Source organism: Vidua chalybeata, chromosome Z (genome assembly GCF_026979565.1).
Source record: "Vidua chalybeata isolate OUT-0048 chromosome Z, bVidCha1 merged haplotype, whole genome shotgun sequence".
In the NCBI taxonomy this organism is placed as follows: Eukaryota; Metazoa; Chordata; class Aves; order Passeriformes; family Viduidae; genus Vidua; species Vidua chalybeata.
In genome coordinates this window covers 11,873,792-11,893,377 of record NC_071570.1, presented here as the reverse complement: position 1 = coordinate 11,893,377, position 19,586 = coordinate 11,873,792, and the positions used below count along the sequence as shown (strand labels likewise).

Genomic DNA, 19,586 nt, shown 5'->3' with positions numbered 1-19,586 from the left:
CAGGATTCAGGCCAGTAAGCTCTAATTGGCTTGGCAATACAGGTTTAGCAATGTAAACGCTGAAAACACTAGTCACGACAGTTTGGGTTTTGTCTGTCTCCTGCTGCACCACTACCCCTCTCCCCTGCCCCTCCCCCATCTGCCCCTCCTTTACTTTTCAAGTCAGTTCATAGTGTATGGTCACAGATCCCAATGGGACTGAAAAAAGGGAAAACAAGTTTTCCAGAGAAAAACAGTCCTAAGCACTGTATGGAACTTAAGCAACTTTGTGAAAAGAATTGCTTTCTGTAAATATCACAACATGTCTGTTGTCACCTTCCTGTTCTTCCCCTTGAGACACATCTCAGGTTCAGATCCCTGTTTTGCTCCATGCAGATACATTCAAAACTAACCAGTATTGTAAACACTGTTCCTATTGGGGCAAACTATTTTTGACTACAAAGGGTAATACAGAAAGGCAGTATGTACTGGAAAGGCTGCTTATTTATACTGGTGTTATTAATGATACAGACATGGTAAAATACCATTGCTGCATTTGTTTCTTCCAGCCAGACTGCCTTTGAGCTGGGCTCCATATTGTGAAATCACAGATACCAGCACTTGCCATTTACTGTAAGCATGCAAATTATATAATATTCATAATTAGCAGAAACTACAGATGAAATAGACTGTTTCCTTTCATTGCTTTTATATGCATTAAAAATTTATTTACAATAAAACAAAAATGCAGTTTTTCAAAGATTGTGAAATGTGTTCTATGCTTGGTAAACCTTTGGTGCATTTGGTTTTTCAGCTATTAAAGTAAAAGGATGTGTTTATTGGCTGTGTTTTCTGGAAGTCAGTGCGCTAGCACCTGAAATTAAGTCCTTCTGCAAATGGACACACTTATCTTGTTATAGAAAGCAAGAGAGTAACATTTCTTCTTTTGGTCTTGACTTTTAAAAATGCAAATATATTCAGAGGCAGATGAAAAAGTAGTTTACTTTTACATTGTTATTGTCCCTGGAACTGCAAGATTTGTCAAAACTAGTTTATGTTGTTTAATGCCAAAATTAAAATTTCTAATTAATGTGATTATTAGATGAAAGATAATATTCCCAGAAGAGCATTGAATAAAAACAGCTACACTATGCAAAAGGAATAGGGAAGGAAAGAAGTGGAATATGATCACCAAGAGCAAGACGTAATTGCAAGGGTGGAGCATATCCAAGACTGGTTTGTGATTGGATTTAGATTAAGAAGAAGAGCTTGTGTATTTAGTCTGAGAGAAGACAAATATTAAAGGCACCACAGCACAGCTGTAATCAGCTTAAAGGACTTTGTGCTCTTGCTAACAGAGTGGAACTGAAATTGCATTTGCAGTAAGTATGCTCTCATCTTTGGCCTTTTTAGCGTAACTGTTCATTTCTTTTGTCACGTGCTTTACCAATTCTTGGAGTAACTCAGCTGTTATGGGTTACAGCACTCATTTTGAGTATCAGTAAAAAATTCCTTTCATGTCGCCTTCTTGCCTCTATTGTCCATTTGCAAGAAGTTGATAAGAAGTTGCAAGAAGTTGGTATCAACTTAGAAGTTGATAAGAAGTTAGATTTATCATTAATCACTTGTTTCAGGTGTGTTTATGGTCACTGTCTGTTGCAGAGTAATGACAATATTAAAACTCAGCTGAGAGTGTTTTACCTGTCAGTGGCACACTGAGCATTTACAGCACAGCTGGTATCTGTTCGGTGACTTTAGGGGTATATGAAATACCAACTTCTTTATGAAAATGTTACAAGGGGGGAAATATTTCTAATACTTATGTAATCAGCTTGCTATGCCTGTTTGGATTTTTTTTTTCAAGGTAAATTTTGTTTTAATGGTGAAATCTGTGACAGTTTAACATGCTTTTCTTTCTTTAAAGTGGATCTTTCTGGAATTTATGCAGAGATAATTGACAAAATGGAGACAGATATACTGATTCATAGCTAAGCTAATTGTGGGCAGCAGTTCTCCCTTGTAACAATCAATGGCAAAATAACCATGAAGAGAAACATATTTTGGCGTACAGTGTCAGCTTTGCTTAGGCCTCTACAATGTATGCACTCCGGCTGGGAGGTGTTTAATTTGCAGGGGTGCTGAGTGTGCCTAGTTCCCAGTTTTCTGGGACTTACAGCTATGTATCCATCTGAAAGTCGGTGCTGCAGAGGCTTCTCAGGCTGGAGTCCGTGGTGCACAGAATCTGCAGCATATTGTTGAAGCTGAGATGTCTGTGTTTGAAAATGCCAGGGTAGTAAAAAGCATTAAATTTCCAATAATAAGTAGTTTGTTTTAGTGTATTTTCAGGCTGGGCTGGCTAAAGTTTTATACAAATTAATGACTTCTTTAGATTCTGCTGAGAATAAGCCGCTTTTAACAGAAATTCGTCTAAAGTCTTTATAATATCTTTTGAGCTAGTTTGGAACAGCAATAATTGTACTATCACTGCAAAATTCTACAGGTTTTTTTGCAATTCATTTATTAAGCCCTCTAATGTCATTGTAAAAGGCACATTTAAGAGGGCCAAATTCACAAACTAGTGAGCAAGAATAGGCTGCTTCTTTCTGTGGAGGTACTCATGCACATCAAGTTAATTACACCTGAGTGTTTGCAGCATTGTGCACATAAACTGTGATTGTTATGGGGTGTTGTTGGTGTAGGTGATGATGTAGCTGGGATTTTGAGGCATATTCAGGGGATTATGTTAAAGCATGGGGGGAAAAAACCCATAGCAAGCTAAATCTCTACTGCCTAATTTGAAAGAAAATGGAAAAGTGCTATTGGTTTGGGGTTTTTTTTTAAGACAGAACTATGAAGGGTTAATTTTGCCAGGGGAAAGTATTCCTTAATCATAGCTGTTTGCTCTGTGTTGCCATAGCTTTCCTAATTTCACAGACTTGCAGATGTCATTAGACTCAAAGTAATCAACTGTCACGTTTTCATTTGTTAAAAATAGGGCTTCAGTGATAAGACATTTGTCTTAAAACAAGAAGACACCTTGAAAATTTCATCTGGAAAAATAATAATTAAAATAGTATTTTTACAGTCTTTTATAAACTGAGAATTTTAGTGCCAAGTTTCTCACTGGAGGGAAATTTTTATAGTGAAGTTATAAACACCTGAGAACTGCAGTTTATAATGGAAACTTAAGGTCCATTTTTGCTGCAGCAGCACACATGTTTCTAAAATGAAAGAGACTGACTTATCTAGAAGAAAAGAGCTGAGAGAGTAGCTGCTTGCCTTTGCTTCTTAAGAACAAGAGTCATATTAAACAGATATTTTGCTTGTACAGTGGAATAGGTTGCCTTTCAGTATTCAAAAGCATTCATTACTTGCATTAAATTACATTTAAATGATTGCTATCCAGCCATTTCTTATATTAGTCGTGGGGTTGCACTGTTTAAAACTTTTATCTCAATGACTTTATACTGTCACTGTGCATAGCACTGCAGGTTCTCACTAAAGCAAATTTTCAGTCAACTATTTCCATAGTAGATAAGATTATTAATTACTGTGGAAGTACTGCACTTAGTGGTTATCCAGCCATTTGTACTATAAATAATACTCTGCTGCTGTACAGTCGGCCCACTGCTCCCTGGCATTATCTGCTTGATTATTTTCACATTTCTTTGTAAATTCAATGATGAAGTGCTGGTCTTGCTCTCCTTCCTAGAAAAAATAATCCCGTGAAGCTAATGGGAGCTCTCCTTCCATAAGAAGTATGTAATGAGCCCATAGGTGATCAAATTTTCTAGGCATCCTTGGTAGTCAGTATTCTTTCTAGCTCCTCTTTTCCTGAGGTAGAAGTGAAATAGCATGCAGCCTTGGAAATAGGTAAGTAAATGCTGTTTGGTGGAGGATAGGCTCCCCTGCTGTCAATAGCAGTGATTGTCTCGAATCTGCCTGTTTACCAGGAAGTCCTGCTGCAGCCCATCCTGGTTCCTCCAGGTCCATGTACAAGGGTTTAAGCAAGGCATAAAATATCTGGAGTGGAACCCAAAAATGTGCAAGTCACGATATGGAGTACTCTCTGCTTAACACGTGTTAGGTCCTTTTGCTGAGGGGAAAAGTAATATTGAAAGGAATGGCAGTAAACTGAATAGTTTCTCTGCACATTTATAGGATAAAAAATAACAATTAATTAAATTTAGTCTGGGGGTTTTGGTTAAGGATTTATTTTAATTTTTTTTGCAACAACTGCTATTACCATTGCTTTCTCAGTCATTTGTAAAGCATTGGAAATGTTCAAGTACCTTTAAAAATGAAGGTTGTAGTAAATTATTGATGGAAAATATGGTAGAAAATCTCTGTTTGAAAATGCAGAACCTAGGATGCTCTTTGTTTTCAGCATGAAAACTTGTCTTTGTGCCTGCTTCTGGAAATCAAGTTGCAGGTACCTCTATTTTATGGTAAATGATTCCTAGTACTCTGCAATGTGACACATAAACTTAATGGATGGAAGGCATGAAAATCAAGTTATTTTAAGCACTTCACTGAATCTTCCTTACAGATGCATAAAAACCAACCAAACCAAGCAACAACAACAACCAAAAAAAATCTTAAAACACCACCACCACTGTTTGGAGACAGGTAAAAAAACTGTTGAATTATTATGTGAGCGTATCTTTATATACTTACATGCAAATACCAGTATTGCAAATGAGCATAAAAAGTTTCATGCAATTAATATATTTAAAGCCTCTAGTTTTACCTTGGCTGTGAGACTGAATTTATAAGGGGGTTTATGCCTTGAATGTCATATTTTTATTCTTACCCCTTTATCAGCTTAGTAGTTACTTAGCATGTCTAAAATATTTTTTGTGTTCCTGTCATGTTTTCATAAAACCAAGACACATTTCTATAATCACAAGAAAGTACTGATTGTGGGGATTTTTTAAAAAGAGAGCTGTTGAGAAGCTAGTGCTTTGATGCAGTTCTGTTAAATTGAATATAGTTCCCACACAAAGCTGTATTTATGAATCAAAAACCAAGCCCATTGTCAAGATCAAAAGTCATTATTAATGTTGTGTCAATACATGAAACTACTGGTTCGTACATAAGATGAAATAGCTCCTGATCGTTATTAATGATTCACCTATCATCCTAGACGTTACAGAAAGTCTCATCTGAAAAACATGAACAGAGTGTAGCACTTACCACATTTTAAACTCATTTTATCGATAATTACTTCTGAGAACATTAGTATTTCAACTAACTTTTTGGGTTTGGTTTGATTTTTTAAGAAGTTCTGTTCCTGCACATGCTAATGGCATACAAATGCTGTCTCAAGCCACTAAATTTCTTGCACTTCTTTAAGCTAAAAAATCCATAAGTCACACTGCAGTTTGAAAAAGTTAATGTCCAGCAACTTTGAGCTTGGATTATTTTTATACTTAGTTTTATAGAGGAAAAATACAGATTTTGAAATACAGATTTTGAAAGAGAAAATTTGGCAGTGACATCCTTGCTAGTAACTATAGTATCTTTTTAAAATAGCACTGGGTATAATAATGATGTTGTGCAACACTTGTTCTCAGATCTTTTAAGGGTTTGATTTTGTTTTTTTTTTTCCTAGTGTTTATTGTCTTTTGCAACATTTTAAATTAAAACCTTATCCATATTTTTAAAATCAGGAATAAAAAGTAGTGGGATACACTTGTTCTGTTCCATATCACACTCATCACAATAGGATTTGAGTAGCCTTCACAAAAGTATTAAGCAATGAACTTTTGTCATGTATTTCATTGTCTTATCCTCTGCTCCTGGAGAGAGCTGTATGCAGTGAAGCATTTTGTTCCAGAAAGCATTTTTTGGGATGTAGAAGTGGTGGCTTTTTTTTTTTCCTTTAAGTACATCGTGCTATGTATTTGTAGTAGAGCAGGCAAAACTGAGAAACTTGGTGTACATCTGGAGTGAGAGGTGGTGACACTTGTGACCAGTCTTAGGTGACATTGCAAATTTTGGGACAACTAATTTAAAAGATTAGGCACCTTTTGAAGAAGCTGGTGTGCTTTGAGTGGAGAATTATGGAGCAGAGGAAGTGCCTGGTTGTCACCTGTGATCTTTGGGCAGCAGTCAGCAGTAGCTGTCTCAGAATCATCAGTGTAGTCACCAGTAGTTGATTTCATGGGTTTGTGGTGGGAAACACAAAAAACCCTTGAAAACCAGGTAACCATACAGTAACGGTGTTGCTAGTCATGGTGCAGTGTTCAGTGCCAGTTATCTTCTAAAGTGCCAAAGGCTTCCTTTTGGGATGATGAGGCAATTGGGCTGAGAAGTGACAGCAGCTGTGGAACTAGATGACTTTCCACTGCAGTGAAAGAGTTCATTTGGACAAGTGGATAGTTTTAGTCATGGCGATTGTGAGACCTTAGTTAAAAGAAGAATTCAAGAAGCTGATGGCAGTGAATTGGCATCTTTCATCTATGGGGGGACAGTTTAATGACTGCAAATTCGATATACTGCTTTTCTGGGTTCCCAGCAGCACCAGTTCTTAGGTTTAGACTGTTAGAACTATACATGTTTTAAAGTTGTCTGTGATTAAGACTTTCTTGGTGGCATGTGTGTATTTCTGGAACTGGAGTTCACTCAGTCTGGTCAATTGCATTCTCAACAAATGAAAAAAACCCCAAGACCAACACCCAAAACAACAACCAACCAGCAAACAACAAAACTACTGTAAAAGAAAAAGGGATTAAATGGATGTGGTGTGTTGAAAAATTGTTGTGAGTATGCACAGGCTGTGTTGGACACACAATCCACCAGAGCCAGATTCAAGATCTGAAGAAAATACGGGTCTGGAAATGCAGTTTGTCTACAAATGTTAAAAGACAGGTGACACAATTAAATATGAAAGTCCTCATCACCTGTTCTGAAATAAAAAAAAAAATAGAAAAGAAAATCAATTCTTGTGGATTCCAGTAGTAAAGGGTTAAGAGATGGAAGTGCAGGTTCCCATCTGTGCTTTAACACTTTTGTCCAGGAAGGCTTGTGACATTGTTAGTGTTTTATGATGAATCTCAGACAGCCCTCCTTGAAGTGTGGTGTATCCTGCAGCTCCAGCATGAGCTGAGTGGAATTGATAAAACTTCCTTCAGCATAGCCATGCTAGTGAAAGCTTTGAAGACAAAGAAAAGTTATTTTCTCTCTCCTTGTTCAGGTTCTTTCTCTGAATTCCAGCGTTTGGGGCATCTAGTAGGTACTAGATCTAGTACCTTTGTACTTGATTTACCAGAAAGATAAACAAGCTGAGATTTCCCCAAGACCCGACCACACTATAAGAGAGTTGGAAAGCCTGTAATGAATTCCTTAAAGATAACAATCCTAGCTGAACTCTGGGCATTGACTGAGTCTTGCATTGGTAGGTATAGGCGGAACAAATTTCTGTGCTGGAAGTGGCCAAATGAGTACCAAACTTTCAAGGAAAAGGATTATACTTCTTCAAGCTGGCCCTTGCTCAGTTCTATTGTAAGAATATTTCATACTGAAAAGGTATCTTAATTTCCTGTGTTAGTTTCCATAGATATGATTTTTCGTTTTCAGTACTGGGTGGTGAGGTTACTTGCCCAGTAATTTGCAATTTATCAAAGCATAGAAAAATTTGTTAATTTTTTTAGGCTTTCAGGTTTTTGTCTTTTTTCTTCTAGTAGTTAGAATGAGAAGAATAAAGGAAATATGTTTGGGTGCTGAGGGTGTTCTCACTGATGGTTGTGGCTCATATTCCATCATTATGCTTCTTCAGCTCTTCATTTTTCAGTGTCTGCTGTAGTCTGTCACTTTCTTTTAACATCTCAGAGGCCACTTGATAGCCAGTTGGTTTCAGAGGATCTAGATGTTGGTGATTCAAGGTGAGATGGTTTGTACTGCCACTGATCAGCTCAAGTACGTGATTTGGAGCACTTGAGACCTACCCTTGTTTTGGGTGGACAAATTAAGAGGCAGATACTTGGCACTTCAGCATCTGCTACAATGTGTGTATGAAATCTTTCCACCAATTGATAAGACTTGGTGGTCTTTTCTATGAATCCTCTAATAGGTAATAGTCAGAGAATCTGGGAAATAAAACAAATGGTCTTCTTGGCTTTGTTCTTTGCAGTTAGATGAATAGTTCACTGAACCTGAAGTGTGTCTGCTGGGTGTGCTGTTTGATGAGAAAAGGTGGTCTTAGCGCCATCTGCTTACAGTTGGAGAGCACTAACCACAAGGCTGATATTCTGATCATTCCTCTGCACTGCTGGGGACTCCTGAGACTGAGTGAAAGGGATGACTGAAGATCTTGCTGTTGCCAGCTTCAACTTTGGTTTGTGTCACAGTAACGCTGTCTGAGAAGTACATCTTGAGATGTGGAATTTGGCTTTCTGTGTCCATTTCCTCGTGGTGTGGCCATTTCATCTGAAAGCAGGAGTAACACATCCTGGAAGCATGATATTAACTGGCAGAGCTGGTCATCTGCATAGAATAGAGAATGTGTAGCCTATTATGCTTGAAAGGGAATTATTATGCTTGAGGGTAAAGTTACAGTGAAATGTTTCTTTGAGAAAGCTATGGTTGAGAAAAGCACTGCATAACCTGACTGAACCTGTAGTGGAAGCCACCTGTTTTTCATTTTGCTGGCTCAGCAATATGTTAGATCATAAAGGTTTAATAATTTTTGACATTTCAGTGCATTCATGTTAGATAGCAGATGTTGAATTTCTTTGTAAGTGGATCTTCTCTCCATTAAATAAATTATGGCAAAATACTTCATACTAAAGCCTAAAGAAAAAGTTCCAGTTTATGGACTGGTAGCAGCAGCTGGCCTTTTAAAAATATTAACAGTAATGTGTAACCAGAATATCAGACACAGAATGTAAAACAGTGATTTGTGTCCTTCATTCAGCAGTGTTTTCATACTTGTGACCAGAATAAACCAAACCTTTGTATTTTAGTAGGTATCGGCCTTAAAATTATTCCTGACACGGCTTATCTGCTTTCAAAAAAAAAAAAAAAGCCTTCATTTTGATATTATAAGGAGGAAAGTAACTGGGAACAAAATGCCAGTGCAATTGTTTATTAAATAAATTGGTCTTTGTCATTTTATGTTCTACTAGTAAAAAGTAGGTGATATCAGATATAAATGTCCCAGAAAAAGCATTTTGAAGTATAACATAAGTGAAATGCTGATGAACTTGTTGGAATTATTACTTTTTGAAATAAGGCTTTTTGAAGCAAAGTTCATAGGAATATATTTTTCATTATAATTACCAGGTTCAATTCCTGGTTTGTGTTTTTAAAATGGTTGTGTTCAAAAATGAATTGCTGATCATAGAGAGAGCTATCTGAACAGATAGAGAAAACAGAAAAATGTCTTCCCACTTAGCACACAGTGTTACAGACTGAGATATTTTGCTTTTAAATATAGTGAGGACTAGTTATGTTTCATAAAGATTGAAAGGGGAGCTGACTTCTCATCAACAGAGAAGTCAAACAAACTGGCCTAAATGAAGTTGAGCAGAACTGTTTTTTTCACTATGTGCTTGTGAAATTTTGTCAGCCTCTGGCAAAGATGGACTTTATTTTGCAAACCAGTTCAAAGCATATGTCAGCTGCAGAATATTTTTTCCCCTGCATATTAATCAAACAGCAGACTAGTTCTTTCAGAGTTAAACTCTTTTTACTAGTGTATTGCCCTACACTAGTTAACAACTGTAAGTGTGAACATTTTTTATTGAATTCATATACTGCTTGATATTAATACATTTTAGCCCTTGAAGGGGGGTGGGGGGGGAACATGCCTTGTTTACATCTAAAAGAAGTCACTGTGCTGATCAGCATCTGAAGAATATTGAGGTAAACAATGACAACATCTGGTTAAAACCATGGTTGAGTAAACAGTGCTTTTTTGAATTTTCAAGCTACCAATTTTCTTAAACAGTTTGAGGAATGAGGGGATTTGTTCCACAAAAGTCTTTATTTAGTTGCAGCCTGCAGAAAAGAGCATTCAAGGCAATGGGGGGAGAGTTTATAAAATTAGATTCATTCAGGGATTTGTTTGACCATGTGAAGTAAAAGTGCAGAGATGGCCTGGACCTATAAATCATATCTCCTGGACTAGTAGCATTGCTTTCTTGACTACAGTTTATGAGGAAATTGAACAGGCTGCACAAGGTTGAGTCAGTCTCTCTGGAGGTATTTAAAAAACACATAGACTTGGTGCTTAGGGACATGGTTTAATGGTCAACATGGCAATGCTGGGTTAGTGGTTGTTCCGGTGATATTACAGGTATTTTCCAACCTATTTTCTGTGATCAATTTTTTTCTGAAGGGAACCATTCACAACTGAAGTATGGAGTGGAGGTTTTCCCTTTCTTTCCTAAGAGGGGAGTGGGAAGGAATTTGGTTTGACTTGGGAAAATTTTGTAAATACATAAATGAAAATACATTTTGTGTTTTTGGGTATAGCACACAAGATTATCTTCCACCAAGTACAGGAGAAATATACTGTGCCTTAAAAACTTTAAACATTTCTGTGAAATTTTCAAAGGTCAAATTGCTTTAATTCTCTATAAGGCCTTGTTTTTCTTGTATTTCAGCCAGCATTTTCCAGTGCACAGTAGTGATTTTTTTTTTCCTTTTCCCCCCTGTTTTTTACACAGTGTAAACAGTTCCCTGCTGTGGTTACACAGACAAATATAGCAGAGAACCCTTTTCTCAGAGAAGATTCTCCCTGTGCATTTTTTAACCATTTTTGGGAAGAATTGATCTATTTGTGCATGTGAGAGAGGGAGGCAGTAGCTGTAAATTGAAGTGACATCATATATATTACTCCCATTGATCCACTTTTAGACTTGAGCCAGGATAAAAGGAAATGGCATCAGGGAGGAAGTATGCTCATTTAGGCACAGATCCCAGTGTGATAATGGAGTAATAATAGAAATCACGCCACTGTCAATTGGTTGCTGCATTAGTCTGAGGCAGATTTCCCCTCCAAGGAGGCTTTCAATGACTTCATTCAAGTGCAGGCAGGAGCAAATGGGATATTCAACATACCAGCTGTACAACTTCAGTGATTTGTGTCCTGGCGGAGGGGTGCAGTGTAAGGGTTGGTGCTGTGGATATTCAAGTAGATATATCTGTGTCACATTTCATGGCTGAAAGGTCAGTAGTCAAATGTTTCAGTGGCAATTTTTTTCCTAGTATAAAGGCTGAATCTGGCATTTATTGCATTTGTTAATGTAGGAATTGATAAATATGCTCTTTCATGTGGGTGGTCTTCTGGGATGTGAGATCGATGACCTCTATAGCTGCTATACCAGATCTCTGAAGAGGAAAGATTTGTTTTCTTTGTGCTTTTTACAGATTATGGATTGTACTTCGAAAAAACATAGTTTTGTTCAAAGATTATTTGTAAAAAAACCTTTCAAACCTACTAATCTTTTTAAGTATAATACTATTAAGTATAAAAGTATAAGATTATTAAGATACTCTTGTAACACAGTATAATGGCTTAAGTATTTTGTGTACTAATATGAATAAAATACAAATTATGCTTTTCTTACTTCCAAGAGATTTTGTATGCAGGGACTATCAGTTATATTTTCAAATTTTTAATGTTATCTTTACTTCTTTCATGTTGCATTTTTCAAATATGGAGCCAGTTTTGATATTCCTATCCTTTATAGTTTGTTTTAAGGGTAATAGCCTCTTTACTCAAACTTTAAAGCTACCACATCGGGTAACTTAGGGGAAGCAGGGAACTAATGGCTGTTTAATGGCAGAACAAAGTGAACTCCTTCAGAAGGCTGAAGAGTTGGAGGAGACGTTTTACAGTCTTAAGGGCAAGGTAATATATACAGTGCTGGGATACAGCTTTATAGAGGGGATGATGTTTAATTACATGGGACATGACAGAAAACCTGTAGTGTGCTTCATCACAACGTATTAATTTATTTCCTCTTTGTAATGTCCATAGTCACAGTTGGCGGGGGGGAGCAGCCCTGAGAAAAGTAGTATGATTTCCATGCAGCAGGCATAGGTTGGGACAGGAACTATACTTTGTAGTATAAATAGATCCTGTTGCAGCAATCATTGATGTAATGAAAACTATTTCTTGATCCTCGCCACATTTCCTGATTGAAGTGATTTGCTTTCATAATTTCATATATTTGAACATTTTGATTGAGCATTCTCTATTCTAGTTCAGAATATGAGGGGGTTGTTTTATTTTACGAGGAACACTGAAATTTTGCATTTACAATATTAATCATTTTTTCCTGCGTGTTTCCAGCCTGAACTTGAGAGTGTGACAATTATCTTGCTGTAACTTGCTGTATCAGTGTTGTATGCTTTTCTATGGGTGTTAGATATTTAATATACATTCACAGAATATAAGTTGTTGTGAAGGAAAGTGGTTATACAGTGCTTGGAAAGAAATTTGCATTTAGGTCTCTACAGTATTTATGTCTCGATAGGACTTAAGGCAAGGGCCTCTTTTTATTAAGCATGAGGCAAAAAAATTGAAAATTGACAACATGCACCCCAAGCAATTCTCCTGGTATGAAAGATGGAAAGTAACAGGTGAGCAGGACAAATAAGGATGGTGGTGGGAAAACAAAAAACAATGAGAGTGGGTGGGGCTTCTGACAGAAAATTCAAGAGCAATTTTTGAAGATTGTTTGTAACCATTAAAAGACTGCTTTGGTGAGAATGATATTGTTGTATCATATTGTTGTGTGTGGGGAAAAGAAAATGTCTGCACCCCTGAATGAATTTTGTAGCAGCTGGTGTCACGAAACTCTGGTTGCAATTTTCTGTCTCTTGGCCTAAGTCAGGGTTTTTAAGCAGAGTCTCTTTTATTGAAAGGAAAGGGTAAAAGTGTAGATGGGAACGTTCCTCCTTTTTTGTCAGAAACAAGTCGGAGAACAAACTAGCTGTGCCCACTAGTGCCTCTGTGGGAAGGGGTCTTCTGAGGGAAGAGGCCAGCATTCCCCTGCCAGCGCCCGCCCTTTCTGCTGGTGTTCGCTAACTCCTGCCTTGGACTGTAACAAATCCATGAGCTAGAAACTGGTATGTAAGGTATCATCTTGAGTAGCTGGAATGTGGGAAGATAATGGAAGCCATGGTCTTATTCACAGAATCACAGAAGATGCTGAGTTTGAAGGGGCCCACAAGGATCATGGAGTCCAACTCCTGGCCTTGTACAAGACGCTTCAATAATCACACCATATGCCTGACAGCAAAGTCCAAACACTTTGTGAACTCTCAGTTTTGTTTATTCGTTTGTTTTATTGGGGTTTTGTTTGTTTTACTGACTCTCAGAGTGTAACTGGTAATTCTGAAAAAACTTCAGCCGTGATGGAACACTAGACAGACGTAAATTAAGAGCATGGCTGCTGCTCTGCTGTTGCTCTTTTGTTGGCTTCAGTGAGATTCTGTAAGGCTACCTTTAAACAATAGCTTTCTGTGGGTGAATCTGTGTAGCAATTATACTGCAGATATATTATAAAATGCTCAGCTGTTCTGTATCTACTTACTCAAGCAACTGTTCTATAGCTTCTGCAAATTAAATATTGTTCTTCTGTCTTTTTAGTTAGCAGTGAAAACTGTCTAGATCAGAAGTTACCTTTCTTTGTGTGGTGTTCTGCAACATTTCATATTTTATTAGTGTTCAGAATTAATTCAGTTTCCAAGTAGAGTCACTTCCCAGAAGCTTTTCCTGTTTTATTTTTTAACTTGTCTCACCAACCGCCTGGCAGCTGCTATTGGACTCCGTGATAAGCCTTTAAATTGCCATTTTAGTAGTTGTCCTGAAATGAAATATTCAATATTTTTAAATACCTGGCCGCTTTTAACAATATGTGATTGGCAGGCTTTGGTATTACTTACAAAATGTTCCACTAAGAGCTAGTAAGATATGAGGTATTTTCAGTCTTCAGGAATACAATTTTACCAATAAAAAATTGGAAAGAAATCAAAATGCAAGGAAACCAAAGCATTGCCATAATAGAGATGCCCTTTCCTCTTTATTATGATTTAGGTACTAATTGATCTAAAAGGGAAGAAAATGTCATGTTGCTAAATTAGTTATTAATGTAGATATTTTACAGAGTACGACTTACCAGAAGATCCTGGGTATCTTCATGGACTTGTTGTCCGAGATCAGGAGTCCAGTCTTGTTCAGTCCACATAAACAGCCCTGGCTGTGGGATGTGTTGTTGGAAGCGGCATTTCCTATAGCTGACTTAATTTCATCCCTGCATAGCACATGGACGCGGCAAAGTGGACATGGGCAGGCATGGGAGGTGGGAACAGAAAATCACCAAATGTGGTGAAAACTGGAAGTACTGTCAAAGTAACAGGATGTCTTTTTTCATCAGTCTGTCTCAAGAACATTAGAAGTGAGCAGGATTGGTTTCTTTTTGTACTTCAAAGCTTCCCTGACATTCTTTTCCCTTTTCCCTTCCTCCCCTGGTGCCATGCAATGGTGAATAATGGGGAGAGTTTTGGGGCATATAACAAACTTCTGACTGATCACCTTGGAGCCTGAATTTCCAAGAGATGTTTCCTGGCAGCTGGTGCAATTTCTCTCTGAGCTCTGTTTGAATTATTTATTTGTTCATGCAATAAGCCTATTAAACAGAGCACTTAAGCACTGGCTACAACAGACTTCTTGTGCTATTTTTTTTTTTAAGTTACATTAGGTTCCAGTTCAAAATGATAGGTTCTGGAGTCAAGAAACTAACAGAAACTACTGAATATATATCCATGTGTAGATGCTGTACCACATGTGCCACAAATACAACATTCATGCATATTTCCCATGAAAGGATGGATGGTTTGTGACTCATTGCACTAAAATATGCCTCAGAATATGTTTTTACAACAATTGTTTGGTGGGTCACTTATTTGTATTGTGTTTCTTTGTTCACTGTAAACATATCAAGCAAATGCTTGTATATCAGATAAAGACACCACTCTAAAAAAATTATATATTCTTATACCTTACTGATTCCTCAGATTATGCACTGTAAATTATTCTCTTTTCAAACCCAAACAAAATAGAATTATTTATTTTATACATTTCATAAAAATCTTACTTATTAAACCATGATTATATTTCAATAAGATAAACATGTTTTAGATCTGACCTAACCATAGCAATGGAAACTATGGAAAATGAGTCCTAATTGTGCCCCAGCACAGTCTTTCAGAACACAGACACATAAACCCTGAGGCTTTTCAGAAACCACCTAGAGGTCCAAGTTGTATTTAAAGCACATGCTGGATGTACACAGGTTATCACAATCTTGTGTTTGTTTCCATTTACATTGCTCAGCCAGTAGAGATCTTCATTCACACATGGCATTTATTTTTCTTTTAGCTTCTCCCTGATCAGCTGGTCTTACTTCTGGAGTTCCTTTTGGAGGAGAAGACATTGTGTCCTAGAATACTGCAGTGCTTAGAGAGAACATACCAGCTCCGGGAGCAAGATGCTGAGGTAAGTCACATAAAAACAAAATCTCTCTAATGTATGCCACTGTTGTTGTTGACTAGGAATGACAGTGTTCCACTAGGAACCAGGCTCACTGCAGTTATTTTTTTTTCATGTCTGAATCTGAAATTGGATGATCGTAACTCCAGTATTATTGCATCTTCGTGTGCCATAATGACTCAGTATTTCTGTGTGTTTTGTGTAGGCAGGTTCAGGTGTGTTTTGCATACTGTGGTAGTAAAGTACAGTGCAACCCAGATGCTCAAACTATTTTACATGTACCTGAGGCAGCACATTTGTTCAAGGGTTAAATTTTTCACTGTGTTTTTCTGTGTAGTGGAGCCAAATTTGTTTTTGTTGTGATATTGTCTCCAAATGTAATCATGTCTGTTATAGTCTAAAATTATTTTTCCCCATTGTCGGCTCATATTGTTGCGTTTTGCATACTCCAAAGTCTCACTCAGGATTTGGGAAAGTTAGCTTTTCAGAGAGACTACAGTGTTTTCTGGTTTGAGGCCTTAATTTAATATTTTTTGCAGTTGCTTCTACTAAGTGCCGGTGACATTAATAGCCTCCGAGGAAAACACTGCTTTATATGATATCATAAAGGGTAGAATCCTTGCTCCAAAGTGCTTTATATCTTTGGAAGGCAAACCAGTAAATATTTATTACCATGTGCAGAGAGGACTCTTTTAAGTCCCGTGGCTTTCTCGAGCTGGGAGAGTTCTGAAAATTAATGCAGAAGTGGTGGCTGAAAACAGCTTTGCAAACAGCCTTTGCTTCAAGTATGTAGTATTCAGGAGGAGGTAAGAAAGTCAGAGATGAAAGTAAAGGAATCTAGAGATGCATGTGCATATATATCTGTATATATATACATATAAAACTAGGGTTAATTATGATGTAGCATACGACCAAGCTACTGTGCAATGAAGGAATATGGTGAACTTAACATTTGGGTCCTGTTTATTTAAAGGTTGTAGAAGGTTGCAGAAACACAGTGTGCTTAACTTACCTTGTTATTCTTGGAATTTTGTGGCAATTATTAGAATTGAAGGAGAGAGCAAAATCTGTCTTGTTACTTTTATGCTGAAGTTGCTGTGTGGATGCTTGGAAAGCTTGGAAATTCAAACCTTAATGTAAAGATTGATAGAACAGATGTCTACCTTTTTCTCAGAAAACAAACAAACAAACAAAAAAAGAACAACATTTCAGTTGCTGCTGTTTACTGCACCTTTTTACTTCTTGTTGATACAGTTTTCCAAATGCCAGATTTGTTTTTAATTAGTACTTGAACCAACATTTCTATTTATAGGTTTTAGAATATATTTTAATCACATCTGAATACCAGTGAAATGTCAGTGGTTCTATTATGGGAAGAGGAATTAACAGGGACATAGATCAAAGCAGTAGCTGTGTTGTTGTTGCTGTTTCATGCCTATGAATTGTAAGCACCAGGCCACAAGCTTCAGTCTCTCAGGTTTTTCCTTCCTCTTCACTTTCATGCTTTCTTTTTTCCTTGCAGTGTTAGTGTAAAAGTACACAAACAATCTATCAGAATGTTTTTGTGAAAAACTTCCACAAACCCTCAAGATTAGGACCTCTATGAAATGAACATAATCTCCATTTTATTTTACAAAGTGAAACCAAGAGCTTAGCAGACAACTCACTTAGAAGTACAACTAAGATAACATTACCCATTAGCATTTTACCAGTGATCAGACCCCAGGAAGGGGGACCTACAGTCCCTTAAAGGGAACTAGCTCCCATGGCCTCACCTACCTGAGGAACAGATTATTTGTGCCTCATTCTCATGTACGTGCACAGGGGATTTTTGTTGTTGTGACCCTGGGGCAAAGAATTGCAGTCTGAGCCTATTCTTGTCTAGATTTAATTTGTGGATACACAGATAACTTACAGTGATCCTGTTGTATTATTGGAGTTCAAATGTTCTCAGTAGCTAAATATCAGAAATTGATTATTAAAAATAAAAGCATAGAAACTTGCAGACAGGCCAATAAAAAGAAAACTGTCAATGTCAGAGGGTTTCTTCCAGGATTTTTGGAAGTGAGGTTGCCAGCTGTGTTCCATCCAACAGCAGAAAGTTAAGAAATAAACTTGTTTTCATATTTTTGAAAAGTAGCATTTAGATTCACAATCGTCTTCCAGTAGGGATAAGCAATGATATGGCCAATAGTGTGAGAGGGTACATACACAAAGAAGTGCAGTTTTTATGTATTTTCAAAAAGTTTGGTCTTAAAATTTGTACGTAATAATTTTGAAGATTATTACTGGGGGTCCATCTGTCCTGCACAAGTACAGCATGAAAAGTACTCGTTTATATTTCTTAAATTTGTTCTGTCTGTGTGACTGAAACATCTTTATTTTGACTTTAAAATTGACCATGCTTGTTGTAGTAAAGCATTGCACACCTGGTGGCATCTGCATCTGCCCACAGCAAAGTGTAGGTCTGTCCCCAGCCAGTGAAGCTGACAACAGCGCTGTTTGGTACTCCTGGCCATTTGTTATGATGTGGATGTCCAGACTTAACAACCTTGGGGCACATGTTGCTTCAGAAAGGAGTGGAGAGTTTGCAGCAGGTTATCTGCCCTGTGTGGATTCCTTTGTGTCAATCAGGAGAGGAGGGAGGTCAGAGTCAGCCTTGGCCTGGAATGTCAAGGTTAAGCTCTCTTGAAGAGATCTTCTCACCTACTCACTCTCCTCTCAAATAAGGTTTCAATGCAGATACGTAGGCTCAGTGTCTATCTTCCTACTAGGACAGACATTTGAATGCTTCTTTTACCAAACAAAAAATAAATCATAGGTTAACATATTTGTGATTCATAATAGATAACTTTGGAGCCACAAGAGCCAGAACTGCAGATGGCTTAATCACATTTCAGATTGGTCTGCCCCTAGTCTTGAATGCCAAGAGAGGCTTGTAGGGCATCTGCCAAATTGCAGAATTTGTGACTCCTTTCCACTTTTTGCAGCCCCTTTCTATAACAAATAATTATTTCATTTTCCATTTACTCCTCAAACCTTGGAACATCTGAGAAGACACAAAACTACAAGTTTGTTTTCAAAAGATTAAATTCTTTGATCTGAGCTGTTTGAATTGAGGATATCCAAGAGATCTTTATTTTAAAAGCAATGAAGGTTTCAAAGTTTAAAGCCGTTTTTCCATTCTTCTCTCTGTGCCTTCAGCTCATTGTGGCTCAGCCAAGTAGTGTCAAGACAAGTGGGAAGCAACTCCATGGAAGAAGGATTGTGTCCTCAATTTTCTTTTCCTGTTTTCCCTGTCTTGTGGTGCTGCTTCCCATTACATAATAAAATAACTCATGCACAGGCTACATCTCCATGACATATCACATCCTGCATCAGAGAGAAGCTGCATTTTGAATATGACAAAGTCCAGCTTTAAGTTCAGCTGGCTGAGGAGAAACAGGATGTGTTATAAAGCAGCAGCTACAGTTGCCATCAGAAAACACAGTGGGATAATAAAATTTAAAGTGGGTCTGGGGTTGGTTTTGTTTTGTTTCTTTCCAAAGTGGCTGTTCTAGGCAGCTGTTTCATTTATTCAATGTCTAGCATCTGGCAGAATGTGGAGAATTGGTCTACATGGAAAGTTTTGGGTGTCTAGAAAATCTGTCTAACCTTGATGACATCTCTTCTGATATAGTGCAATTTTATCTCATTTGAATAAGCTATTGAGAACTTCCATATAAATAAAGTGTAGTCAATAATTTACAAAACACAACACCATGAGATCTGAGCTAACACTCAGTGAATCTCTTAGCTAGATGAGCCCTCTTGTTACTCCCATTAATACTGTTCATTTGGCCAAAGGCCTGTAATTTTTGGTCACACAAGGACACAGAATGGCTGAGTAGCCTGCAAAATAATGAATATGTGGCAGGAAGAAGATCACAGCCATAGGAGAAGAACAGTGGGTGTGACACTTTCAGTCCTATTTAAGACTTGATGATATTTCTGCAAGTGTGTTTTACTTGTTGCTGAATTATCTAAGAAGTGATGATAAAAACTACAGAATGTGGACGAAGCAGAAATATTTATGGTGTACTTCCCCAGATTTTTCACT

General features: G+C 37.4%; 1 protein-coding gene across 12 annotated transcripts in view; it reads left to right on the top strand.

The window, feature by feature from the left end:
• AOPEP (aminopeptidase O (putative)) overlaps positions 1-19,586 on the top strand; it is a 237,673-nt gene that overhangs the window by 158,037 nt on the left and 60,050 nt on the right. For all 12 annotated transcript variants that reach the window (XR_008428554.1, XM_053931915.1, XM_053931914.1 and 9 more), the window contains one exon: positions 15,377-15,493. Coding sequence is in view for 11 of the 12 variants with exons in the window: in XM_053931915.1 (XP_053787890.1) it covers positions 15,377-15,493 (117 nt within the window). In the remaining variant the exon portion in view is untranslated. The remainder of the gene's footprint in view (positions 1-15,376; positions 15,494-19,586) is intronic.